The 27,753-nt window shown below is 43.0% G+C and overlaps 1 protein-coding gene across 1 annotated transcript; it reads right to left on the reverse strand.

The window, feature by feature from the left end:
• On the reverse strand, nucleotides 1-26,835 carry LOC103020943 (guanylate cyclase soluble subunit beta-2-like). Its single transcript, XM_057532708.1, is given in 16 exon segments — nucleotides 1-85; nucleotides 2,075-2,131; nucleotides 2,269-2,418; nucleotides 2,420-2,437; nucleotides 4,991-5,145; nucleotides 10,835-10,981; nucleotides 11,544-11,692; nucleotides 12,158-12,260; nucleotides 15,883-15,917; nucleotides 15,920-16,058; nucleotides 17,842-17,945; nucleotides 19,142-19,201; nucleotides 19,204-19,249; nucleotides 20,239-20,432; nucleotides 23,116-23,215; nucleotides 26,734-26,835. Coding segments are annotated over 16 exon segments (1,644 nt in total).
• Nucleotides 26,836-27,753: the final 918 nt, after the last annotated feature.

The raw sequence follows: 27,753 nt of genomic DNA on the forward strand, positions 1-27,753 counted from the left end.
TCACTCTTGGGGAGCAGCCGCCGGCTGTCTGCCGACCTCATGACGGCCAGAGTCCTGCTGTCTCGACGTCCCTGAGCACTCGCTTCTGCAAGAAAAGCACGCGGGGAAGGCCTCTGAGCGGGAGCCGAGGCGGGGCCTTCCTAAAAGCCTCTGAAGGCGGCAGCCCCAGACGCTCCCCGCGCAGGGCACGGAGGGCCGGGAAGAGCACTGCGCAAGCCCCGCCCCCAGGGCACGCCCGGCTCCCCTCCCTCCAGTTCAAGCCCTCGGCCTCCCAGGCCTCCTCGAGTCACCCGGAGCCCGCGGGCGTCCCCCAGGGATGACCTGAGGGAGGACGCAGCTTGGGAAGAGCGCTGACTTTCCCCGCCTCCATCCCGGGCTCTGAGAGGCTGACCCGGCCGCGTGGGGGAATGTGCCGTGGCCCCTGGAGGCTCATGGGTCACATTCTCGGACGCCTTGGACCCTGAGGGAGCAGTGCCAGCACGGGGTCTCCCCTGAGGTGCGGATGTGGGGAGGGGAGGGGAGGGGAGGGGCGGAGACCCCCTTCCCCAGAGCTTGACAGCCAAGGCTCAACGTGGGAAATCCTAGGCTGATAGGGAAAAGGTGAGGGAAATATAGAGAAGCATGAAAAATAAATAAATAAATACAGAGAGAGGGGGAGAGAGATGGAGATTCCCCCCCAATCCCTTCTGGGTTCCACACACACAGGGTTGTGTTTCTCTGCACAGGGATACCTGGCCAGGGGCACGGCTGGGGGCTGGCATCTGCCCAGAGGAAGGGGTGACTTTCCTCTATTGTAAGCCATAACCGGGGGCTCCCTACCCCCTACCTACCTGGGTGCCTTTTCCCATTTTGCACCAGACACTGTTTGGGGTCCAGGAGGGGCTGTCCCCTCCGCCCTTTTCACATCCTCTCCCTCTCCTCTTTCTCAGGGTCCATCTTGAGATCTTCAACCAAGACATCCTTACTCATTTCTGTTTTGTTTTGTTTCCAGCTCAGAACTGAAGGTGGGTTAGATTCTACTGACCCAGACCATGTTCTAGAATCCTGTTTCTCAGATTTCCAGCTTGAGAGCCACCCGCAGGGGGGATCTGGGAGGAAGCGGTCTCGGGTTTGAGCTCGGCACACCTAGTTTGTTAATCCTGAACAGACCTCTGTCCTGTGAGGAGGACCAGCTGGTGAGAAGAGCAGGCGATGTCGGTGGGTGAGGCGCCCAGAGCCTAGAAATTCAGAAGCTCTAAGGAGGGTGGCTTCTGGTTCTTATTAGCCAAGCTATTTCTACTTTTTAATTTAGATCTTTCTATCTCAAGTGTCTCCAGCAATAAAATGTGGCCAAAACCAGTCACAGCTCACAGGCATACTAAGGTGAGCTGCTATTAGAATGACAGCACCACCAAAACCATTTAAAAAGCTTTCAGATTTCTATCTCTTCGTTGGTATAGCCCCACTTTTAAAAACAGTAACTATAATTCATTTGTCCCAAAGAGACATCCTTCCTAAATTAGCTACGTAAACGAGGAACCTCTGGATTTAGAGATTTTCCTCTGCAGGCCCCAGGAGCAGCTAAAGATTAGCTTCTGTCAGAATGAATCCATTTCCTTCACCAGTTTGCTTCCGAGGTTCAGGAAGGTTTGCCTTCGGCTACTGGGTCTCCCCTTGAGGTCAGCATCTCCCAGCATTAACTAGGGCGGTTGTTAAGAAACCCTGACCGTGTGGGGGTATGTGCTCCCCCGTACAGCTGAAGGAGGCCTCTTTGGTGGACTCCAGCCAAATGGGGTTTTAACCTAAACTCACTCTCTTGCCATTACCGGAGCCAGGTGAGTCACAGATTTTGTCTTTCTTCCCTGTTTTCAAAGCCAACAGACAATGAGGAAGGTGGAAGTTTCCAGTGTGTGAAGAAAGCCTGTCTGGAGCCTCCCTGGAGGCTGAGGAGCAAATGGAGGCTGCGAAATCCTCCCCCAGCTGCAGGAGAGGCTGAGGGAAAAGCCCTTTCTTGGACAGGGAAGAACCTTGAAAACAAACGCATGAGGGACCCTTTAGGCTGGGTCCATCAGGCCAACTCAAGAAACATCCTAACATCCAGGATGCAAGAGAAGAGTGTTCAGGGCAAACTGGTCGCACGGGTCCTCAGGGGCTGTTCCCAAATGGAAGGTTGCAGCGTGGGCGTGGGCAGGGATGGTACCCACGCTGGCCCTCAAACCCAAGGAGCTCACTAAACACAGCTGAAGTTGTTAGTGGGGGGGGGGGGGGAAAACATTCAGCACAGATGACGAGGCTTATCTTTTTTGCTTACCCTCAGGATCAAGCCGAGTTTGAGGTCTCCCCATGATCTCATCCTCTGAGGCATTCAAGTTCCGGATCAGAAGGTATGTGGTCATTTTCCCTTTCCCTTTCACTTCAATTTCACCCCTCTCAATTATTTCCTTGATTATCCAGGGCTCTGCACAGAGAAAAGAAAAATGCCCCTGATATCCAAAGATCGCAGGTCTGCAACTTGAGAGTCGGATGCAATGGGAAGGGTGATGCGAGAGGAGGATTCTGGGACCCAAGAAGAGGAGTACAGGGAGGGGACTGTGCAAAGGGACAGGGCTGAGGGATGACTACGAAACATGGACTTGCTTATGTATTTACTGGCCCCTGAGAGATGTTGGAGACAAACCACAGAATGGTGCAGACCAGCAACGTTTCAGATTCATGGTCAGCTGCCTCAGCCAGGGCTCAGCACTCATCAACCTTCCCCTGCCCTTGGCCAGTTTTGTGGAGATTGCAGACCTTCACCATGCTCGTCACATTCCCGCATTTGGCACCTGCCCTCCTCACTCTCACGCTGCTGACCACGCCTCCTACTTCGTGACGTGATCCATCCACGAAACTACAACCCTTAGAGCGGAGACCCTGCACCTTCTCATCCCAGTGACCGCACCCATCCTTTCCCCCAACCTGAGAGGATGTCTTGTTCAAGGGCATCCCACCCATGCTCCCTTCCTACCTCCTCAACTCTTGGCGCCCTGGACCACCTCTTCCCTTATCTTCAGCTCCCTCTCCACTTGCCACCTCCCCTCAGCCTGCCAGCACGCCAAGGTCTCTTCCATCCTAAATAGAAGTAAAAACCTTCTCACTTGATTATCTTCTGCTTTAATCCCATACAAACACTCTCTTCCTTTGATCCTTCAACCCACAATCTGGTGTCTATCCTCCCCTGCCCCCCATTCTATCACATCCACTTCTGATAATGTCCCAACACCTCTGGTGAATATTTTTCACTCCCGGTCACTATATTTGACACTTTTTGTTCAATTCTTCCTCCATAAAAATATCCACAAGGGTTCTTCTCATCCTGAATTCTCTTATTTCTCCCGCCTCTTCCATGGGTCCCTCTTCCTCCACCTGCCACTTAAATGTTAGTTCTTTCCACTGTTCTTCTCACACCGCATCCCTCCCCAAGTGATCGCACCAACTCTCATTGTTTAATTACCACCTCTATGTTATTACTCCAAGTCTGGTTCCCCAACCAACAACTTGGCTCCAAATCTCACCCATCCATTTAATGACACCTCTCCCTAGATGCTCCCCGGTTCCTTTGAATTCAACACTTCCGAACTTGAACTCATCATCTGCCCCTCTGAACTGGGATCCCTCTCCGTTGTTCCATCTCAGATGATGAGATTCAGGCCCCAGTCACCCAGGATGGGGACCTGGGAGACATTCAAGGCTCCTCCCTCATTCTCATCCCCCATTCCTAGCAATTACCAAATTTAGCTGATTTTACTCCTCAGATTCCCACTGACGAATTGTTTTGGTTCAAATTAAACTCTTAATGGGTCTTCTCTTTCCTATGTCCTGATGCTCAAATCTGCCCTTATGCAGCCTTCAGTGGTCAATGTCAAACAGGACCCTGACCTTGGCATTGTGTCTGATCTCACACTCCTTAGGGGCCCCTCCTCACCTACAATGAGAGCCCTGCCCTTCAGTGAGGCACACACAGCTCTCCCCACTTTCTGCCTCATATTTTCCACCCCAGCAAAGCTAAATCATTTGTAGTTCTCTGCACTTATTCTACATCTGTGTTTGTACTGCTTGCTTTTCACTCCCAATACACCAGTTTGGGATAAATTGTGCTCTGGGACTCCTTGTTCAAGATCCAGCTCAGGAATCTCCCTCCTCCACACAGAATCTCCTGACTGGGTTTGGCACCCTTGCCCCACGACACACACTATAATTCCCTCAGGCATGAGAATGGGTGGTTAAAGCCTGATCCCCTGGGTTGTATCCAGGCTGTTTTGCTTCCTAGCCTACTTGTGACCTGAAACTAGTGATTAACCTTTTTGCACCTGATGTTTTTTTTTCTTCTCATCTGCAGATGAGAATAATAATAGTATATCTTCATAGGGTTGTTGCAAAAGAGTAAATGGACTATCATATGTTGACGAACTTGGAAGAGAATGTGGCCTCTTACAAGTTCTCAGCAAACCATAAGTATTGTTTCATGCATATCTTGACCACTGTACTTATCACACTTTAAAAATAATTATCTGTGAATATTTCTTTCTTCTTCCATTAGACCAAGGGTCATCAAACTTTTTTTTGTAAAAAACCAGATAGGAAATATTTTCAGCTTTGGGGGCCACATAGTCTCTGTCACAACTACTCAGCTCTGCTGTTGTAGCATGAAAGCAGCTGTAGATAATATGTAAATAAAGATCCTGGCTGTGTTTCAATAAAACTTTATTTACAAAAACAAGCAACAGCCGAGATACGGCCTGTGACTATAATTTGACAATCCCTGAACTGGACCATATGCTCCTTGAGAGCAAAAACTACCTTATAGTAGAGGCTCAATAGTATTAATTGTCTGCCACAACGTCCTCTGTAAGTGTGGCATGGAAGGAAAAACACAGGCTTCCTCCACTACCCCCATCTGGTGGCTACTAGGCACTCTGTGCCTTCTGGAAGAAAAAGGGACAAAGAGAGGCATGAATAAGTGAATGGTTACCTGTAGGCCGTGGGGCTAAGATGCACTTTGTTGGGAAGCCCGTGACTTTCCATCCTACAGACTGTATTCACAGTGTCACCAAACAAGCAGTACCGCGGCATCTTGTCCCCCATGACACCTGCCAAGACTGGAGCCGTAGGGATGCCCACTCTGATCTGCAGAGAGAACCTCAATGAAAAGGGACCATCAGATACTCTTGTTTTTATTTTTAAATTAAGGTATAATTTACATAAAAGGCAGACCTTAAAGTATTTAGCTCCACGAGTTTGGCAAATATCCCTGTAGCCACCATCCAAAATAAAATACAGACTAGGTCCATCACCTTTGCAAAATTATCTTGTGCCCCTTTCCAGTTAAGGTCCATCCCTCCCTGCAGAGGTCACCACTTTCTTATTTCTTCTCCCAGAGATGAATTTGCCTGTTCTGCAACTTCACATAAATGGAGTCATATAGTATATTCTGTTTTGTGTCAGACTTCATTTATCCAAATCAATGTTTTTAAGATTCACCGATATTGTTATATGTATCAGTAGTTCATTCTTTTATTTCTAAATACTAGTCTATTGTAAGAATATATCACAATTCATTGTGTCCAGTCTTCTCTTCACAAACATTTAGGTTATTTCCCATTTGGAGCTGTTGTGAACATTCTTTTACAGATCTTTTCATGGACATAACATTTTTCATTTTTCTCAGGAAAATACCTAGAAATAGACTTCCTGGATCACAAGGCAGATAGATGTATACATGTATTACAAATATTTTTCCCATTCTGTGATTTTTATATATGCATTTTCCTTAATAAGCAGAATTTTTAAATTTCAATGAATGTATTAGTTTGCTAGGGTTAACAAAATACCACAAACTGAGTGGTTTAAACAACAGAAATTTACTTTCTCACAGTTCTGGAGTCTGGAAGTCCAAGATCAAGGTGTCAACAGGTTTGGTTTCTCCTGAGGTCTCCCTGCTTTGCTTGCAGATGGCGGCCTTCTTGCTGTGTCCTCACATGGTTTTTCTCTGTGCACACACATTCTTGGTGTACATCTCTTCATGTATCCAAATTTCTCTTATTATAAGGACACCAGTCAGATTGGATTAGAACCCACCCTAATAACCTGATTTTGACTTGTTACCTCTTTAAAGGTCCTATCTCCCAATACAGTCACATTCTGAGGTACTGGCAGTTAAAGCATCAGCATATGAATTTCAAAGGGAACACAATTTGGCTTAGAGCAATGAAGTTAACCACTGTTTTTCTTTCATAGTTTGTGCTTTTTGAAGCACTAAGAAATTATTGCTTACTTCAAAGTCATGAAGCTATTATTCTTATTTCCTTCAAGAAACTTTATGGTTCTATCATTTAGGTCTGCAATATATATCAAATTAATTTTTATAAATGGAGTTAAGTAGGATTGAGGTTCATTTTTCTTCCCATATGTATATTCAATTGTAACAGAACCCACTTCTTAAGAAGAGATTCCTTCTCCACTCAACTGATTTGGTACCTTGGTCAAAAATCAATTGTCCTTAAATAAGTAGTCAATTGCTGGGCACTATATACTGCACCAGTGATCTATTTGTCTATACTTCTGCCAATTCCACTGTCTTTATTACTGCAGCTTTAAAATAAGTCTTGAAATTAGGTAGTGTAAGTCCTCCAATTTTGTTATTTTTCAAGATTTGAAACAGTCTATTTTTATTTTCCAATTTGTTTATCCTTAGTATATAGAAATTCAACTAATTTTTAGATACTGCTCTTATATCCTGTGATCTTGGTAAACTTACAAGATCTGGTAGTTTACTGCAGTTTCTATAGGATTTTCTAGGTGCACCATTGTTTGGTTTATGAATAACAATAATTTTACTTCTTCCTTTCCAATACTTATGTCTTATTTTTCTTTTTCTTGCCTTATTGCACTGGGGTGGGGATTTTGGTATATTTGACTAGAAGTGCCTTTCTTTGAATTTATCCAGTTTGGGTTTCTTTAGCTCTTGAATCTGTGAGTTGATTTCCTTCATCAGTGTTGGGAAATTCTCAACCATTGTCTCTTCAAATATTTCTTCTGACCCATTCTCATTCTATTCTCCTTCCTAGTACTCCAGTGCACATATGGTAGCCCAATTGATATCCTACAGATCTAGGATGCTCTATTCCACTTTTTTCATCCTGTTTTCTTCTTTATGTTTCAGTTTGAATAATTTCTATTGCTCTGACTTCAAAATCCCTAATCCTTTCCTCTACTGTGTCTAGTCTCTTTTAAGCCCATAAATTGAATTCTTCTGATTTCTGACATCTTGGTTTTCATTTCCATGGGATGGATAGATAAGTAGTGTATATGTATATCTCATCAGTTTAAATGTGTTGTTCCCCTTTTCCAGCAGATTCTTTAAAATATTTATCAAAGTGATTTTAAAGACTGTCTGATAATTCCAACATCTGGCCATCTCTGGATCTGCTTCTATTGACTATTTTTCTCTTGGCTATACACCACACCACGATTTTCTCATTTCTTCTTACAGCTCATATTTTTAACAATTTAATTGTATAAAAGTACAGTGGAGACTGAAGTAGGTAATATTTACCCCTCAGAAAAGTTTATACTCCTTCTTCTGGCAGACTGCTAAACTGGAAACTGAGTGAATTGAATCTGTATTTTAGTTAAGTCTGGGCTTTTTCCAGAGATACTGTTAGATTCCATTCAGCACTTTTTTCTTTTTAACATCTTTATTGGAGTATAACTGCTTTACAATGTTGTGTTAGTTTTTGCTGTATAACAAAGTGAATCAGCTCTATGTATACATATATCCTCATATCCCCTCCCTCTTGCGCCTCCCTCTCACCCTCCCTATCCCACCCCTCTAGATGGTCACAAAGCACCAAGCTGATCTCCCTGTGCTATGCAGCTGCTTCCCACTAGCTATCTATTTTACATTTGGTAGTGTATATATGTCAATGCTACTCTCTCACTTTGTCCCAGCTTACCCTTCCCCCTCCCCATGTCCTCAAGTCCATTCTCTACGTCTGTGTCTTTATTCCTGTCCTGCCCCTAGGCTCATCAGAACCATCTTTTCTTAGATTCCATATATATATGTGTTAGCATGCGATATTTGTTTTTCTCTTTCTGACTTACTTCACTGTGTATGACAGACTCTAGGTCCATCCACCTCATTACAAATAACTCAATTTCGTTTCTTTTTATGGCTGAGTAATATTCCATTGTATATATGTGCCACATCTTCTTTATCCATTCATCTGTCGATGGACACGTAGGTTGCTTCCATGTCCTGGCTATGCAGCACTGGTTTTAAATATTATGAAGGCTGGATCAGGACGTTCTCTCCAGCAGGACATAGGATCTAAGTACCACCAAGGTTCTGAGGACCTCCTTATGCTAACCCCAGCCAAACTTCCAGCTTTGTGAATTGTGGGAGATCTCTTTCTGCTTTACAGCCCAACAGTGAGATTTTGGGGTGTCTCCTTGTTCTTCACTCCCACCTGGACTCTCTGCACCTTGGGAGATTTTTCTCTACCATTCTTCTCTGCCCCCAGACTTCAAAGGGTCATTGTAGTGCACTAGGTGAAGGCCAAGAGCACCTCAGAGCAACTTGTCTTAGTTCTCTGACTCTAACATTACCCTTCCATGGACCACGGCCTTGCATTTGGGAAAGGCCCACACTCCTCTGGAACTGGGGGTCTCTCTCAGGTCTCCTCCCCTATCCCTAGCCTTTGACCGAATGAACCTATGCATTTGGTGAAGACCTGTGGGGAAAAAGTTGGTAAATGGGTACCGACTCTGTGGCTAGAACTTATCAAAGACAGCCGCTTTGGGATTCTGACCTGTCATTCCAGCTCCAAGGTGGCCATTAAAAGTTCACTAAACTTTAGACTGGTTTCTTCTTACCCTCACCTCTGGTAGATTACTTCTCCTAGGGCTCTATGAGGGATGAATGTAATCAATCATGGGTGTCCTCCTCAAAAGGGTTTGCCACTTTCTGGAATTTGGTTCATTTATATTTCTTTGCTATGTGATTTTTAAATTTTTTTAACTACTAGCATGGAAGCAGAATTCTCTTGCAGCTTTCAATATCCTAGTAAGACTGACTTGTCTTTTCATCTTTTCATGCTAGATTTTCTTTTCCCTAAAATAAGATTATAAATTTCTCTAGGAAAAAGAATCTGCCATACATTTCTCTGAATCCTTCAAAGCACCTAGCACTCATGCATAGTGTGACCTCAGCAAATGTGTATTAAAGGCTTTATGAATGAAAGAATAAAAGATCTCAATGAGTATTAATTTTAAAACTGTAGAAGTAGCAGCACAATTCTCTTAAGAGAGAGAATGTTTCCAGCCCTCTCCCCTACTTCCTTAAATAAACCCACATGATATACATTTTCTGGTGGATATTTAATGATGCTCTTAACTATGTCCCTATTCTTATCTTAGAACTGATAACATCTTATCCTGTTTTTTTTCTTGGTAAATCCACTATGCAAGTTTCCAGGAATTCATTGTTTAATTTCATTCTTTTTGGTGTAGTACTATTATTATCTCTGTTGCCACGCCTCCTTCACAAACAGACACACGTACTGTCTATTTACACAACAGTATATTTTCAATTATTCTTCAGCAGCTTACATTAGAATTCTTTAACCAAAACACTTATCTCATATCTGACCTTCTTATCTCTTCTCCCTCATTACCCCCCATCTTGATTTTTTTATTTATTACATTGGGGGTTTTATACAACAGCTGTAGCTGTGTGTTTGCAATGGGCCAGTATCATGGACATGATACATGGCCAGCTTTTACTCTGAAGACTGCCATGGACACCATAACCAGGACCTGCAGCATTTCTCAGCTTCTAAATCATTGAGGTGATGGCGAATATGGTGCATTTTCAGAATCTCCTACCTAGGGATTATCATTTGGGAAAATCCTATTCCATCTTATAATTGGCTTTATTTATTTTTAGTTGGCTGTTTATTTTGCAGATCTGACTGACAGGAGTGGGAAAGGGATCTAGATTTTAAAAGACTGAGACACTGCTCTACGCCACTATTTATTTTTAGTTGGCTGTTTATTTTGCAGATCTGACTGACAGGAGAGGGAAAGGGATCTAGATTTTAAAAGACTGAGACACTGCTCTACGCCACCTCGGGGCAGTTAGGATCAGCTGAGCAGACAGAAGAAGACATTTACTTTTCATCACCAAACGTGTCCAACTTTTACAGTGAGAACAAACTTCCGTACATGGAAGAGTAGCTTCCTGTATTCCTGTGAGAAAGGCGAGCAGATGTCTCGCTCGTGGCCACGTGCTGAAGGGAAAGCTATTCTGAATATCTTATGGTACCCTGGTGTCTGGACGGCTGGCTGGAGACAGTTGCACACCTCAGCCTGAGTTCCCAGCCTGTCAGACGGCATGCTGGATATACAATTTCCCTAAGCGAAGAAAAGTGGGCTGTTTAGTAAACCTGAACCACTTGTTGAAAGTCTCGAACAAAAAGGCAGGAATTAGAAGTGAGCTGGCCTCCTATGGATCGAGCCCTACAAAGTCAGTGAGGAGACGTGCACGGCGCTGTCCTCGGTCATGGGCAAAGGAAGCCAGCATGAATCGCATCACAATCCCGAGCTCCACAGCCCCTTCTCAAATTTGAGAGAATAACATCCTGACTAATATCTCTATTACTTAGTAACATATGCAAGAGAAGAGACGAGTTGGGAGACACGACCCATTTTAATTACTGTCACATACCCAGTAACCATCCGAGCAGACTAATAAACAGAATTCCACTTTTTTGTGTGAGGTGGTTGGTATTAAGCAAAGAACTCAGTTGCTCTCTGCCTGGATGGGTTCTCCAGTAACAGGGTTCATCACTTCTTTTGCAGAAATTCTCATCCCCAAGGCAAAGTTGGCTATTCTTTGAGCATGGCTTCCAATAGGCACTGGTACACCCCCTACCACCATATAAGCATCTCCTATTGTTTCCACCTGTAAGGAGCAGGGGTAAGGTGGGATTCAGAGGGTTTTCTTAATGCACTAAATATAACACTAAATATTTTTGTCATTTTCCATGTATTGATAGAAGGACCATATTAAAGCTGGTGGTTATTTTCTAGGGGCATGAGGAGCATGAGGGGAAAGGTGAGAAGAAAAATGACTCAGGAAACAGCCATGAGGGAGCCAAAAGGGCTTTCTGCTTTTGGTGGAGACAAGTTCCAGAGAAGACAAAGCTCCTGGGGTCGTTGTATGATGCTGTGTATTAGATCCACATTATTTAGGTTAGACTTGCTGCTGAAATGAAGGAGTAGTATTCTCTGGGAAAGCAGTATGCCCCTCAAAGGCAATCTTAGCATTGGGTAGTATAAGAGGATTTTTTAAAAATTAAAATCCTAAAATACCTCTAATTCCTTGTTAGTTCTTCCTCCCATCCCCACTCTCATCCACACCAAACCCCAGACCAGTGAGGGGAGAGGAAAAGGAGGACCCACCACCAGGTACGTGACCTGCCTAGGCACACAGGGACACGCACCCCAGAGCACCACACGCTTACTTTGTAGACATCGTGGGCACTGGTTAACCTGTCGAACTTGGAGTACATTAAATTCGGCATATTCACTATCTGGATAGGTTCGCAGGCAGCACGGATGTTCGTAAATGTCACCACATCGCTGAAGAGGATTGTGCAGGTTTTAAATTCTCCTGAAACATAAACCGGGTGTCAGTGATAGCTAAGGATGGAGAATAACAGTTCTACTAATTCTGTATTCAAGTGCCCTTTGGGAACCAAGTCTGACTGTGCCTTGGAGTAAAGGAGCCAGAATGCCCATCACCATTCACCATCCACCCACCAGACATTTATTGTCTCTTATGTGCTGGTCATCATGCTGGAGAATCATATACTGTGAAGCAGACGGGGTCCCTGCCCATAAGGAGCTCCTAGTCTAGTGAGGAGACAGAATGCAAACAAATAATAAGACGTGCAGAGTGCTGGGGGATGACAGGATGGATTGGGTGGGCACTGGCTTACAGAGAAGCCCTTGGCAGGTGCGCCAAGGCAGAGCCTGAACTATGGGAGACCCGAAGGGAAGGGAAAATTACTCGAAGGGGAGATTACTACCAGAGGTATACCTGCCCAGCCTCAAAAGACACCACTTCGCCATGTACCCGCATGTTCTAGGGATAACACCCTGCAGTATTGACCTTCACGGTGCCTTGCCTTGGCTCTTGCTGTGTCATTCTCCTGCAATGCCTTTCCCTCATTTTCTTGCTGAAATTCAGCCTCAAGGCCCAACTCAAGTGCTTTTTATATCAGCCTTCACACGCACACCCATCCCTGTCTCTTTCTCTTCTGACATTTATATATTATTAATTTCCATATTATCTATGTTTCCACAGTAACTTATGTGGTGGAAAACGTACGAATTTTGGAGTTAAATGGACTTCTGACTGGTTTCCAGCTCTTTTACCCATAAACTGGAGTGAATTTTCTTAGCTGTCATGGCTAATAACACCTCCCTCACAGAAATGTTCAGAAAATTAAATGAGAAAGCATACATATACGTCAATCCCAATCTCCCAATTCATCCCACCACCACCACCCCACCACTTTCCCCCCTTGGTGTCCATACGTTTGTTCTCTACATCAGTGTCTCTATTTCTGCCTCGCAACTTAATTCTTTTATTACAGACATTTGTAGTTTCTACCATGAGCCAGTCACACTGTTTTAGGCGTGGAAGGGGGTACAGCAGCAACTCAAACTGACGAAGCTGCCCTCAAGGTATTTACATCATGTCTTCTCTTAGTTAATCACAACTTTATGACCCAGTTACCTAAGCAAGAAAATTAATAATTATCCAAATAGTCTCTCTTTTTCAACCTCTACATCCAGTCACCAATTTCTGCCTTCAATCTGTTCCCGCATCACCACCCCAGAGCCACTGCCTGACTGCGTTCAGCACTCAAAGCTTCTCACCTGCTCTGCATGAACAGTCTCCCCTGGCCTCCCAGACGCCATCTTCTCAATGCTCTGGTCCATCCTTCACAGGGCTCCAGCGTGATCATTCTAAATCTCAAATCTGATCACAGTAGACACTTAAAAGTATTTCCAGTGACATGATAGAGCTCAAGTCCTCATCTCACCAGCCTCCTCTCCCATCACTCAGGGTTCCCAGAACATTTCATCTTCCTCTCCAATGTCTCCATGGCTCTGCCTGTGTTTATGCCTAGAATATCTAATAGTCAGTCCAATAGAAAGCTCAAAATATGTGCCCCCTTATATCATATAAAAAATTAACTCAAAATGGGTTAAAGACCAAATGTAAGAGCCAAAACTATAAAGCTCTTAGAAGAAAATGTAGGAGAAAAGCTTCATGACGTTGGATTTGGCAGTGATTTCTGGGGTGTGACACCAAAACCACAGGCAACAAAAGGAAAAATAGGTAAATTGGACAACATCAAAATTAAAAGCTTCTGTGCATCAAACGACACAATCAACAGAGTGAAAAGGCAACCCACTGGGTGGGAGAAAATATTTGCAAATCATAAGGTGTTAATATCCAGAATATCGGAAGAATTCCTATAACACAACAATAAAACACCAAACAACCTGATTTAAAAATGGGCAAATAGGGGCTTCCCTGGTGGCGCAGTGGTTGAGAATCTGCCTGCCAATGCAGAGGACACGGGTTCGAGCCCTGGTCTGGGAAGATCCCACATGCCGCGGAGCGACTAGGCCCGTGAGCCACAATTGCTGAGCCTGCGCGTCTGGAGCCTGTGCTCCGCAACAAGAGAGGCCAATAGTGAAAGGCCCGCACACCGCGATGAAGAGTGGCCCCCACTTGCCACAACTAGAGAAAGCCCTCGCGCAGAAACGAAGACCTAACACAGCCATAAATAAATAAATAAAAATTAAAAAAAAAAAAACCTAAAGGCTTTAAAAAAAAAAAAAAGGGCAAATAATTTGAATAGACATTTCTCCAAAGAAGATATACAAATGGCCAATAAGCACATGAAAAATGCTCAGCGTCACATCATTAGGGAAATGCAAATTAAAACCACAGTGAGGGGCTTCCCTGGTGGCGCAGTGGTTGAGAGTCTGCCTGCCAATGCAGGGGACACGGGTTCGAGCCCTGGTCCGGGAAGATCCTACATGCCGCGGAGCAACTAAGCCCATGCGCCACAACTACTCAGCCTGCGCGTCTGGAGCCTGTGCTCTGCAACAAGAGAGGCCGCGATGGTGAGAGGCCTGCGCACTGCGATGAAGAGTGGCCCCCGCTCTCCGCAACTGGAGAAAGCCCTCGCACAGAAACGAAGACCCAACGCAGCCAAAAATAAATAAATTAATTAATTAAAAAAAAATTCTATGAGAACAAAGTTTAAAAAAAAAAAAAACCACAGTGAGAAACCACTTCATACCCATTAGAATACCTATTATCAAAAAAAAACCCAAAAAACAATAACAGAGGATAACAAGTGTCCATGAGGATGTGGAGAAATTGGAACTTTTGTGAACTATTAATGGGAATATAAAATGGTGCAGCAGCTATGGAAAACAGTACGGCAGTTCCTCAATAAATTAAAAATAGAATTACCTAATGAACCAGCAATTCCACTTTTGGATATACACTAAAAGGAACTGAAAGTAGAGACTCAAAACATTTATACACCCATGTTCATAGCAGCATTATTCATTATTCAGAAAGTGGAAGCAACCCAACTATCCACTGACAGATGAATTGTTAAGTGAAATGTAGTCTATACATGTGGGAATAATATAATAATAATTCAGCCTTAAAAAGGAAGAAAATTCTGACATATGCTACAACAAGGATGAACCTTGAAGACATCATGCTAAGTGAAAAAAAGCCAGTCACAAAAGGACAAATACTGTATGATTCCACTTATATGAGGTACATAAATTAGTCAAATTCATAGCGACAGAAAGTAGAGTGGTAGTTGCCAGGGGCAGGGGGAGAGGAAAACAAGGAGTTGGTATTTAATGGAGTTTCAATTTTGCAAGATGATAAAGTTCTGGAGATGGATGGTGGTGATGATTACACAACACTGTGAAGGTACTTACCACTACTGAACCGTACACTCAAAAATGGTTAAAATGGTAAACTTTATGTTATGTAAAGTTTACCACAATTGAAACAAAACCAAAAACAAAACATGTGCCCTATTAACAGTAGGTCAGATGATCACGTTGCTGTATAAAGGACAGACCATTTCAAGAGTACAAATAATACTGAGTGCATTCTAAAACTTTTGGTAACAGAGACCAGGATTTTATAATTATATATAAATATAATTAGAGTTCATGTCTAAACTAGACATGGTTGAAGAAATAAAATATATTGTTAACTATAGATTAAGCCAAATGGGAAAAAAATATACTGCTCTCAGTGTAGTCCCCCAATTTTTTTTTTAAAGGAATTCCTTTATTTTTATTATTTATTTATTTATTCATTTATTTTTGGCTGTGTTGGGTCTTCGCTTCTGTGCAAGGGCTTTCTCCAGTTGCGGCAAGTGGGGGCCACTCTTCATCGCGGCGCGCGGGCCTCTCACCATCGCGGCCTCTCTTGTTGCGGAGCACAAGCTCCAGATGCGCAGGCTCAGTAGTTGTGGCTCACGGGCCCAGTTGCTCCGTGGCATGTGGGATCTTCCCAGACCAGGGCTCGAACCCGTGTCCCCTGCATTAGCAGGCAGATTCTCAACCACTGCTCCACCAGGGAAGCCCCCCCCCAATTTTTATTCAACTTTTTTGAGGCAATTAGAAAACTGCTTCTTCCCTTTTTGTCCAGTCTCCCAGAGCAGAAAGCAACGGGGAGGAAGGAGTTACTACCTCAGAGTTTGAGGGCGGGCTGACTTCTCAGGCATCAGGCTTTGCAGGCGTCATCTCCCTTTGCGTCTTCAGGACAAATTGTTGATAAATTTGCAGATGCTGAAAAGTTTGAAGGTAACCTGGGGATGGACGATGGAGAAGTACTCATCTAATCGAATCATCTGGGTTTGGAGTCCTGGGACATACTTCTGAATGTTCACTCCAGCTTGTTTGACCCGCAGCTATCCACAGAGAACACACATGAGACTACGGAAGAGACAGCAACCTGCACGTAAACTTTCCCCTAGAAATAGCATCCGCCCACGATTTGTGACTTGCTAAGGGTAAAAGGGCCAGTAATGGAATAAATACCATGGAAGCAATAAATATTATTTTAAAAAGCAAATCTGCAGCTAATCTCTGAAAGAGCAAAGAATAATCGCATGAGAGTGCCTGAAAGCACAGCATTTCTCTGACTAACAAGAAACAGAGGTTAAAGCTCTCAATGGGGATAATATTTCTTCCCTTGCTTCAGTCCTCTCTGTCTTTGTCTCTGTCTCTTTCTTTCTTTGGAATTAACTAATAAAGAAACTAGAAAAAACTGTAGCTTGGATCTGATGCCCAGGTCTGGGTGAAGGAACCCATCATGGAGGTGGGGAGACAACTTTCACTGCCATCTCCAGGGAACACACAGAAGGAAAAAACAAAATGAGCATCCTTTACATAAAAAGTCCAATGCCAGCCCAGGTTATCCAGAAATATTTAAATTAACTTCACTCTGTCAGGTTGCAGAAATCAACCTAGTCTTCTGGAATAAGTGTCATTAAATTTTTGGTTTCTATGCCCAAAACTTAAAAAGAAAGGGAGTGTTTAAGTAGATCAGAATTTTAAATGTTAACAGTAGTAATAATAATAATATCCTCATGGCATTGGGGAAAAGCCACAGTACATAGCTTTATAATTCCCTGGTTGTTTCATAAAGGGGTGTTTGATTTCCTTAGTTAGATCATAAATTCTCTGCAATCAGAGATGACCCTCAAGTGAGTAAACATTAGAGAATCTGTGTCCAGCATCCACGGGTAGGTGATAATTTGACATGTCTGTGCATTCACATAAATATCAGAGGAAATCAAAATGGCTGAAGGCATTTTAACATAATTTTTGGACCAATTTATGTTGCCTAATTGCCCTTTGAATGAGTTCATAATCAATTCAACTTTATCAATCAATTTTATCCAAGGAAATTGATAATGACCACACTTAAATGGTCACCATCCGTCACACCTCCCACAGAACAGTGGCGTGAGTGGGCACAGGCCAATCCTCTACCTTCAAGATTCAGAAAGAGAAGCTTGGTGGAATTGAGCCATCCATGGTAGCCACAAGGATGGGGAGTGGTCACATTTAGAATCCCACCCTGCCTTTGCTACTGTGTTCTTTTGTCTCTTGGTATAGTGATTTCAGTGTCATTTCCTTTTTCTTTAATGGCAAACTTGCTCTTGCACTCACTAGTTCAAACCCCTGGGCACTGCTCCCTTCCGTGCCTATCAAGAAGATGCTGCATTCTGGTTTCTGGAGGATGCTACAATGAAAAGGAAGGCAGTGGTCCTGCCAAGCTAAATCCTAGCCTCCCAAACCCTAGGTACTCCTCAGAGACTTAAAGTCCCCCCCAGCCGTAAAAGACTATATGACTGGTGGCGCAGTGGTTAAGAATCCACCTGCCAATGCAGGAGACACAGATTCATGCTCTGGGCTGGGAAGATCCCACATGCCGCAGAGCAACTAAACCCGTGCGCCACAACTACTGAGCCTGCGCTCTAAGGCCTTCGAGCCACAGTTACTAAAGCCCGTGCGCCTAGAGCCCATGCTCCACAGCAAGAGAAGCCACCGCAATGAGAAGCCCGCACACAGCAACGAAGACTCAACGCAGACATAAATAAATAAATTAAAAAAAAAAAAAAAAGACTATGTGACTTACTCCTCTCCCCAGCCTATCCCCAGTTCAGGAGGGAAAGGGCCTCTTACTGATTCATCAAATACCACATGGAAGGGAAAAGCATTGCAGAATGTCTTCTCTTCAATCCAGAGCCACTCGGGATAAATTGGTTCAAAGGTGTCCCTGAGATGCCCTGGATGGAGAAACAGAATCCCGTTCACAGGCAACTCAGGCCACCAACCCAAGAGAGTATCTCAAATGTTTCCCGGGCAAAGCGCAGTCCCCGCTGCTCAGCACAAGCTCCCTCCGCGTTTCCAGATGGCCACGGCAATTCTGCTTCCAAATTAAAACAAACAGAAAACTTGCTACCAGGTTGAGAAGCCCTCCTGCCCCCTGCCAAGTTTCTGCCCGCCGCTGAAGAGTTCCTGGGCCAATTGAGTGTGTCTCGCCATGAAAACAGGGCCGGCATTGAAAAGCTGACAGCCAGACAATGAGCTCGCGGAGCACAGCGCGCACGCCCGGCCGGTGTCAGGGACATTTGCCATGGAGCTTTGGAGACTGACAGTTTTGGGTGGCACATGAAAATTTAACCAACAGCCCTATTTGGCAGGGGGTAGAGATTCGAAATGGAGCCTTTTTGATATGAAAATCTCCTAGACAAAGCATGTCAATTGCATGTTTGACTCGCTTGCCATGGCTTGAGGGACTCAAAATTCAGTTCTTTGAGCCCTGCAGACCTTCTCCCAGACGCATGTCATCACGACCCATGGGGCATGACCAGGAGTCTCCAACTCCCTTCTCCCAGTGGGCCGGAGCCCCTGTTCTGACTCGGATCTTAGGCGCTGATCATGAGACCATCTCAGCGCCAACAGGGGCACTTTTGAGAACCTAATACCTTCATTTTGTGGTGGAAGATGAAGGACTTAGGTTCCCCAGGGACAGAGCCAGAAATCTACTCTCCTGGGTCTCGATCCAAGGTCCTTCGCACTCTTGGACACCATGATTCTTATCTACAGACTTCCGGGCCAGAAATACATCCCAGTTCCGAAGGCCTGAGTAGCTGTGGAAAACTCAGTGCTTTTGATAATATGTCAGCACTCATCCTCCTTCTCTTCAACACAGTCACCAAAAGGGGTTGATTCCAATCCCCTCTCCAGCGGCTTCCCCTGATTACAAGGAGAAACTGCGCCTCCAAGTGACCCCAACACAAATAAAAGGGGCAAAGGAAGACAAGTTAGAGTCTGATGTTTTAAAGTTAAAAACCATGCCTGCCAAGTCCAAGCTCTGAAGAAATCAGTGACATCCTGATTATAGAGGACTCTGCCCATTTGTGTGCACAAAGCAATCATTCTGCTCTGAGAGCCAAGGTTGGGAGAAGAGCCCACTTACCTTTTCCAAACATGACTATGCTTCTCACAACTTCCCAGCTGGACTTTTTCACGGGACAGAGACACTTAAATATTTCTCTTTCATCCTAAAGAAAGCTGCCTCCAGGGCCTGCAAATGGCAGGGAGAGAAGCATACAGGTCTGGTCATGTGACAGGAGATGCACGAGGATACACTGTTCCTCTGTGATGGGGCCAGAGGAACAGTGAGGCCACACAAGGTCAACTTTAGCAAGACTTCATAAGCCCCAGAATTGTTATCCAATTAATCCTCATGCTGTTTCTCCACCAAAGGCAGCAAGAACTTTTTACAAAATCTCAAGGTGAGGCTGGCGGGAAAATCACACAGAAACTTCTCTTCCTGTGGTTGAAGATTCTGCAGTGAAAAGACTCTGAGGTGAGCTTTGAATACTCTAAGATATAAACATTGTGTGCTCCAGGAATCACAGACTTCTCTGGATATTCATATGAGCTCTGTGGACACAGAGAGTCATGCACCTAATAGATGTGGTACCTCAACAGATAACAGTCACACCGCAAGCTGCAATCGAGGCATGAGTTGACTCCAGACCCCAAATGGCCCCAGCTGCACAAGTGGGCATTCAGGACTTGAAAAGTCAATTTACACCATGAGAATTGCAAAATAAGCCACCAGATCCAAATCTCAAGGACTTTATATTGCTATTTTTTTGTTTACAGGTAAAAATGTTTCAGGCTAAGGTCCATCCCAGAAAGCCTCCCAATTTTTTATCCAAATGAACTTATTCCAGTGGTTCTCAACCAATAGTGACTTTGTCCCCTACCCCTACCCTGGGGATACTTGGCAATGTCTGGAGACATTTTTGATTGCCACAACCTGGGATGGAGGGGGAGAGCTGGGTGCTGCTAGCATCTAGTGAGTGGGCTAGGGGTGCTGCTAAACATGCACAGGACAGTCCCTCACAACAAAGATTATCTGGTCCAGAATGTCAACAGTGCTGAGACTGAGAAACCCTGCCCTAAATCCACAATTAGAAGGTCCAGTTCTTTGCGTAGATTGTTCCAAGACTAGTCACTCCACCAGGAGGAACTGTGCTTTCTGAAGACACAGCACAGTGGTACCTCTTGGTCTCTCTGGCTGTCCTGAGTGTCTTGTGATCCCTTTGGCTTTGCCCTTCTCATCTGTCTGTGTGACTTCTGCACGATCAGAAACACAACATGCTCCTTCTTCCCTGTCCTCTCCTCTTGATTCACGTCAAGGATATCCATGGTCACGTCAATGTCAAAGAAGTCTTTGGCCACAGCCTCAATGATACCTGCAGCAGAAGGATACCTATTGGTGAGGGATGGCAGAAGGCAGTTGTGTCAGCAAAAATCATAAAATAATCAGGTTACACAACTTTTGATAAATATTCCAGAGTTCACCAAGCCCAGGCCCTGCATCAAGGCAGGCAGCATATGACAGATTAATAAATTAAAAAACAATAACTTAAAAGCAGAGATTTACACACTGGATACTAAATATATCCCTGCTACTCTGATTTCTTTTTTTTTTTTTTAACATCTTTATTGGAGTATAATTGCTTTACAATGCTGTGTTAGTTTCTACTGTATAACAAAGTGAACCAGCTGTATGTATACATATATCCCCATATCCCCTCCCTCTTGTGTCTCCCTCCCACCCTGCCTATCCCAACCCTCTAGGTGGTCACAAAGCACCGAGCTAGTCTCCCTGTGCTATGTGGCTGCTTCCCACTAGCTATCTATTTTACATTTGGTAGTGTATATACATCAATACCACTCTCTCACTTTGTCCCAGCTTACCCTTCTCCCTCCCTGTGTCCTCAAGTCCATTCTCTACATCTGTGTCTTTATTCCTGTCCTGCCCCTAGGTTCTTCAGAATCTTTTTTTTTTTTTTTAGATTCCATATATACGTGTTAGCATATGGTATTTGTTTCTCTCTTTCTGACTTACTTCACTCTGTATGACAGACTCTAGGTCCATCCACCTCACTACAGATAACTCAATTTCGTTTCCTTTTATGGCTGAGTAATATTCCATTGTATATATGTGCCACATCTTCTTTATCCATTCATCTGTTGATGGACACTTAGGTTGCTTCCACGTCCTGGCTATTGTAAATAGTGCTGCAATGAACATTGCAGTACATGCCTCTTTTTAATTATGTTTTCTCAGGCTATATCCCAATAGTGGGATTGCTGGGTCATATGGTAGTTCTATTTTTAGTTTTTTAAGGACCCTCCATACTGTTCTCCATAGTGGCTGTATCAATTTACGTTCCCACCAACAGTGCAAGAGGGTTCTCTTTCCTCCACACCCTCTCCAGCATTTATTGTTTTAGATTTTTTGATGATGGCCATTGTGACCGGTGTGAGGTGATACCTCATTGTAGTTTTGATTTGCATTTCTCTAATGATTAGTGATGTTGAGCATCGTTCCATGTTTTTGTTGGCAATCTGTATATCTTCTTTGGAGAAATGTCTATTTAGGTCTTCTGCCCATTTTCGGATTGGGTTGTTTGTTTTTTTGACATTGAGCTGCATGAGCTGCTTGTATATTTTGGAGATTAATCCTTTGTCAGTTGCTTCGTTTGCAAATATTTTCTCCCATTCTGAGGGTTGTCTTTTTGTCTTGTTTATGGTTTCCTTTGCTGTGCAAAAGCTTTTAAGTTTCATTAGGTTCCATTTGTTTATTTTTGGTTTTATTTCCATTTCTCTAGGACATGGGTCAAAAAGGATCTTGCTGTGATTTATGTCATAGAGTGTTCTGCCTATGTTTTCCTCTAAGAGTTTGATAGTGTCTGGCCTTCCATTTAGGTCTTTAACCCATTTTGAGTTTATTTTTGTGTATGGTGTTAGGGAGTGTTCTAATTTCATTCTTTTCCATGTAGCTGTCCAGTTTTCCCAGCACCACTTATTGAAGAGGCTGTCTTTTCTCCATTGTATATTCTTGCCTCCTTTATCAAAGATAAGGTGACCATATGTGTGTGGGTTTATCTCTGGGCTATCTATCCTGTTCCATTGATCTATATTTCTGGTTTTGTGCCAGTACCATACTGTTTTGATTATTGTAGCTTTGTAGTATAGTCTGAAGTCAGGGAGCCTGATTCCTCCAGCTCTGTTTTTCTTTCTCAAGATTGCTTTGGCTATTCGGGGTCTTTTGTGTTTCCATACAAATTGTGAAATTTTTTGTTCTAGTTCTGTGAAAAATGCCATTGGTAGTTTGATAGGGATTGCATTGAATCTGTAGACTGCTTTGGGTAGTATAGTCATTTTCACAATGTTGATTCTTCCAATCCAAGAACATGGTATATCTCTCCATCTGTTTGTATTTCTAGTTTGACATCTATTCATTTGTTTTTTTCCAGAAAGGCAGTCAACTCATTAAACAAACTCTGGAGAAAATGTAAGCAAAATTCAATTGTAAAAGCATTAAGGATCATGTTTTTAAAAGTGTTCCTCTAGGGATCTATCCCAGGGTTCTAATATAAAACATTGGGAAAGCATGCATGAAGATGTTCATCACAGCACTGTTTGCAATATCAAAAGAGTAGTAGTATCAACTAAAAGTTCAACCATACGGGACTAGTTAATTACTACATGAAATATGATTCAGCCATTGAAGACGGTGGTTTTAAAGACCATGTGAAAACATAAAAGGATCCCTTTTCTATAATGCTGAATACAAAAAAAAGATACAAAATAATATGCAGAATTATCACAACTATGTAAAAACTCACATATTGAAAATGCTGAAATAAAAATGAAAATCATTCCTTCTTTTGGTACTTGGAAACTTATTTTAAGGCTCAACTTTGGGAGTTATGGTCAAGATAGCAAAGAGTCAGACTGCACAAGAGATGGAACTTTAACCTCCTACCCACAGCCAGCTATTACTCATCCTAGGGAATTTATGGGGAAAGACTTCCTTACTCTGGAGACCTCAGAGCTCTGGGTCTGGTTAAGCCACCCACCTACCTGGTACAATGTGGCACAGACCACTTCTATCAGAGTAGTAATGGAGAAGCATCTTCCCATCTGCTCCTCTCTCCACACAAAATGATGGTGCATTCATCTCCTAATTAAAAGACACAGCACATTTTTCCCAGTGGATACAATTTCTCTAAATTATGCTTCTGAGGCTTTGTGAAACTTACTCATTACATCATGCAGAACTGTATCCCCAAACCCCCTCCAATCACATAAAAATAAAATCTGCCATGGTTTCGGCCCCTAAAAGTCAGGAATTTTATATTATACCTAAGCACATAACCAACTCTATATGGCAAGCATTAGCTCCATTGTAAAGAGGAGGAAACTGAACCTCAGGGAAGTTAAGGCCAAATTCATGATAGAACATCTTGACACCCAAATGAACCTTTCTGCCATGCCATGCTGCTTCTACCTACACTCCAAGGAGTGGATGGCTGCCATTCTTGGCCTGTGACCAAGTGACCATGAGCATCTTTACTCTGAAAGATCAGGGGCTCAGAAGAATTGGCAAGTGGAGAAAAGTTCATCTCTTGTCCTGGAAGGATAATGCCATCTGTAGTGCAAAGTTGCATGTCTGGAAAATCAAGGATACATCAGAAGAGATCATCTTTCTCCAGGAATAAATGTTGACATCAAGTGTGTACCATCTCATGGTAGATTATGTCAGGATATAAGGATAAAGACTTTGCCTGGGGGAATCCCTGAGAGAAACAATTTTCTCTCCCATTTGATTAGTAAGCAGCTCAGTACCCCGGCTCACAGCTTTTGGTCTGAGTGACAGAAGAGATTAAGGAAGTGTGTTCCTTCTGAGATTTTTGTTCTCTTCCAAAGTGGTGGTGGTATTGGGGGCTGGAGGGGGAGTAGGGAGGAGGCGGGGAGGGGGTGCTAGTTAAAATGAAGGGATTTTTGCCAAGTATTTATCTTTCCAAAAGCATATACAAAGAGAAAGTATGTATTTGTGTGTTTGCATTTTGACTGAATCTAAAGAAGATTTGAGGCAGCACATATAAAAAGCATATGATGAAACAGAAAATTAAGTTATTTCAAAAAATTATATCCAAACCCCACATAGCAAAAAAATAATAATAACAGAGTACAAAAGGGCTGAAATTAAAATCCACAAGCTTTTGCTACCATTTCCACCCTCACTTCTCACCCTAGCCTAGGCCACTTCCTAGACATACTTCTCAAAGTTTGTGCTTTTAATCCTTGTGGTCAATGTCTCCAACTCTCTAAATAATACTACACTTTTATTTTTAAAAATTGAAATAGGGTTTTATAAAAGTGGAGAACTAGGACAATGGGAACATAATGATAAGTCGACCAGAGCATGGTCTTTGGAGACGGACGCACTTGGGGTTGGGTCCTGGCTCAGCCACCACAACCTGGGCAATTTGGGACAGTTACTTAACCTTTCTGGACCTCAGTTTTTTCATCTGTATAATAGGAAGAATAAGAGTACCTAATCTTAGGGGTAAGAGGATAATTCAATGTTTATACATGAGTTAGCCCAATATCTGTCTCATAATTGACCCTCAAATGAAAGGTAGCTAAAAAGTAACAAGATTAAAGGCACAGTTAAAACCAGAAATGTAAGCCTTAAGGTACTGCCAAATTACTAGAGACAGACATAAAGAAAAAGTCAGGTTTATCTTACTGTATTTTTGCCTAAAGAGATAATCTATAACCTTTTGTCCAGTAGAAAGTACTATACAACAACCAGATATCATTGCACGTATTTTATTTCAGCTTGTGTGTGTGTGTGTGTGTGTGTGTGTGTGTATAGTATATTTATATATTTTATTTATCTCATTATGTGCAAAATGTCCTTACTGACCCCAGAGAAGTTCTAGTCTATTGCTTCTCTAACACTGGTTTTAGCATATGAAGGAATGACTAGCAGAGGAAGGGTAGCAGGAGTAGGCATAAAAACAATGGACTTGGGACTTCAGAACCTCGGTTCCTTTCATCTTATTCCTAAGAATGACAATAATATCATGAGAACAATATCTGGAACATAAAAGAGATTCCATAATATTTTTATTTAATTAATTAAAAAATATTAATATCTTCTCCAGAACTGTGACTTAAAATATTAGCCCAATTTTCAAATGAAAGATGTGATATTTAAAATACTATGGAAGATTACTTAAGGGCCTTAATTGTATTTCTTTCCATAGTAATTGTAGTGATTTAGCAAAGAAATTTAAAAGGAAGTTGCCATATGAATTATTGTAATTTTAAAACTGGCCATACAGAAAAGAGAGGAAGAAAACATAAAGGAAGGAAGTTATTAAACATGGAATGCCTTATCTGGACTGATTACAATGCTAGAGATTTCTACATGTTATCTCCTATAATCCACACATCATTATGGAGTAAATTTTTTTTTCCTATTCATTCCTTTTTGTCTCTCTGTGTGTCCAATGCCTAAAAAGTACTTGGCACATAGTAGGCACTCAATACATATTTATTAAACAAATAAGTGAAAAAAATTGAAGACCAGAGAGGGCAAGTAACTTGCCCAAGATCACACAGCTAGGAAGTTGCAGAGCTGGTCAGACAGCATCATAGGCTCATGTGACCCCACAGCCAGGGCTCTCTTCACTCCCTGTTCCTGAGTAGTTCACATGATAACAACAGGACAGATCCGACTACTCATCCTACTTGAAGTCAATTAAGTCTCCAAGCCTCTTATTCCTTACTTGAAAATTGGAGGAAATAACTGTTTTCCCATTTAACACCTATGAGGATACATTGTGGTTCATGAGGCACTTTCACATTCACAATCCCACTTTCTCCTCATGACTACCCGTCAAGGGTAGTTATGAGCATTCAATATAGAAACGGTGAAGAAAGAGCTTAGCAAACTCTGAAGGGCCCTAGAAACAAATATTAACTTTTATATAAAATAATAAACTATTATTATGATATGTGCAAATGCCACTTTGCCTTTTCAATGAAACATTTTCTTTTTTAAAAAAGAAAAGGGAGTCTGGCCATTTAAATTTCCAATGATCTCTACAAACAAGAAAACCAAGGACTGAACTCCAGAAGGACATATCCCAGTAGGGAAATTAGTTTAGCACCTCAGGCAGTCACATCGTGGGTTAATCAGAGTTGGATGGTTTCCGATTCCGGCTCTTGGCCCTGTCAAGTCTTTCCTTCTAATACATGAATAAATGAATCTGGCTGCACAAGTTATTTATCAGCTCCTTCCAGGCCAGGAAACCTGAGGAGAGATTTTGCAAATCCACTGAAACCTGACTGGCTCCCAGCCTTTGTTCCCATTGTGATCAATCTTCTGGATTTAATGTCAAACCCCCCACCAGCCGCCATCAGAATAGGCCCTTCCCCATCACAAAGGCGACCCCTCCAGCTTGCCCTTCTTTGATTCTTGCCGGCCAGTTTATAAAAATGGGCAACAGGTTTTCATTTTCCATTCCTTCCCCCAGAGAACTCAGCCCACCGATGCCACGTACCAAGCATTCCACAGGCCCCTGGCAACTGCACCCTCTTGGGGGAGGCGGTGAGATGGCCCAGAGCTGCTAGAGTCACCTGCTTCTTCGCAGGGCCAGCAAGATCAGACCTAGATAGGCTTACCTGATAAGAGAGCGCCAGGTAACTCTGGAGGGCATCTAGGTTTTCAGTAAACTCCGTGAGATTTCCTCCCAGTGTCCATAACATCCTGTCATCGCCAGACATCTTGCAGGATTTAAAGAAGTATTCCCCAAAGAGTTTCAGAATGGCTCCCATGGGGACACCTGTGGAATCCAAAATAAAAGCACCGGCCAGGTATTCATTCTCATTTTCACAGTCTTCATTCGCTTCCAAAGGGTTCCAATCCCAGCTCTGTGATACGTTTCTGAATTCTCTCTAAGGCTTCACTTTCCTCATCAGTAAATGCCAATGATACCATCGAGGGCACGGGGCCACCATGAGAAGCCCCGTGCAGCCTGGCATCTAGTAGGTGCTCGTTAAATTAGTGAGTCCCCCCAATCCTACCCTGGTCTTTTCCATGGCTCCCATGGCAGAAATTTCTCTAGAATCCAGAAGGGGGTTCAAAGCTGTCAGATTCCTGTGACAATCTCTCCTGCCATCTTTAGATGTCTTTGAACACAATGGCCTTTAAGTGAACTAAAAAGCTACCTCTGAGAAATAATTAATACTGCAACTGAAAAACAATACCAACAAATTCATACTATATCAATTGAGCCAAAAGAGGGTACCAAATATTTGCAGTGGTTTCCCCTTTCTTTCTCATCTCCTCAGCATCCTAGTCTTCCTTTTTTTATGATAAGACCAATTATGCAAATATTTATTTTTAGGATCTTTATATGCTACTTTTTTTTTTATACAGCAGGTTCTTATTACTTATCTATTTTATACATATCAGTGTATACATGTCAATCCCAATCTCCTGATTCATCCCACCACCACCACGCCGCCCACCCCCCCCCCCGTTTTCCCCCCTTGGTGTCCATATGTTTGTTCTCTACATCTGTGTCTCTATTTCTGCCTTACAAACCGATTCATCTGTACCATTTTTCTAGACTCCACATATATGCGTTAATATATGATATTTGTTTTTTTCTTTCTGACTTACTTCACTCTGTATGACAA

This window comes from Balaenoptera acutorostrata, chromosome 18 (genome assembly GCF_949987535.1).
Source record: "Balaenoptera acutorostrata chromosome 18, mBalAcu1.1, whole genome shotgun sequence".
In the NCBI taxonomy this organism is placed as follows: domain Eukaryota; kingdom Metazoa; phylum Chordata; class Mammalia; order Artiodactyla; family Balaenopteridae; genus Balaenoptera; species Balaenoptera acutorostrata.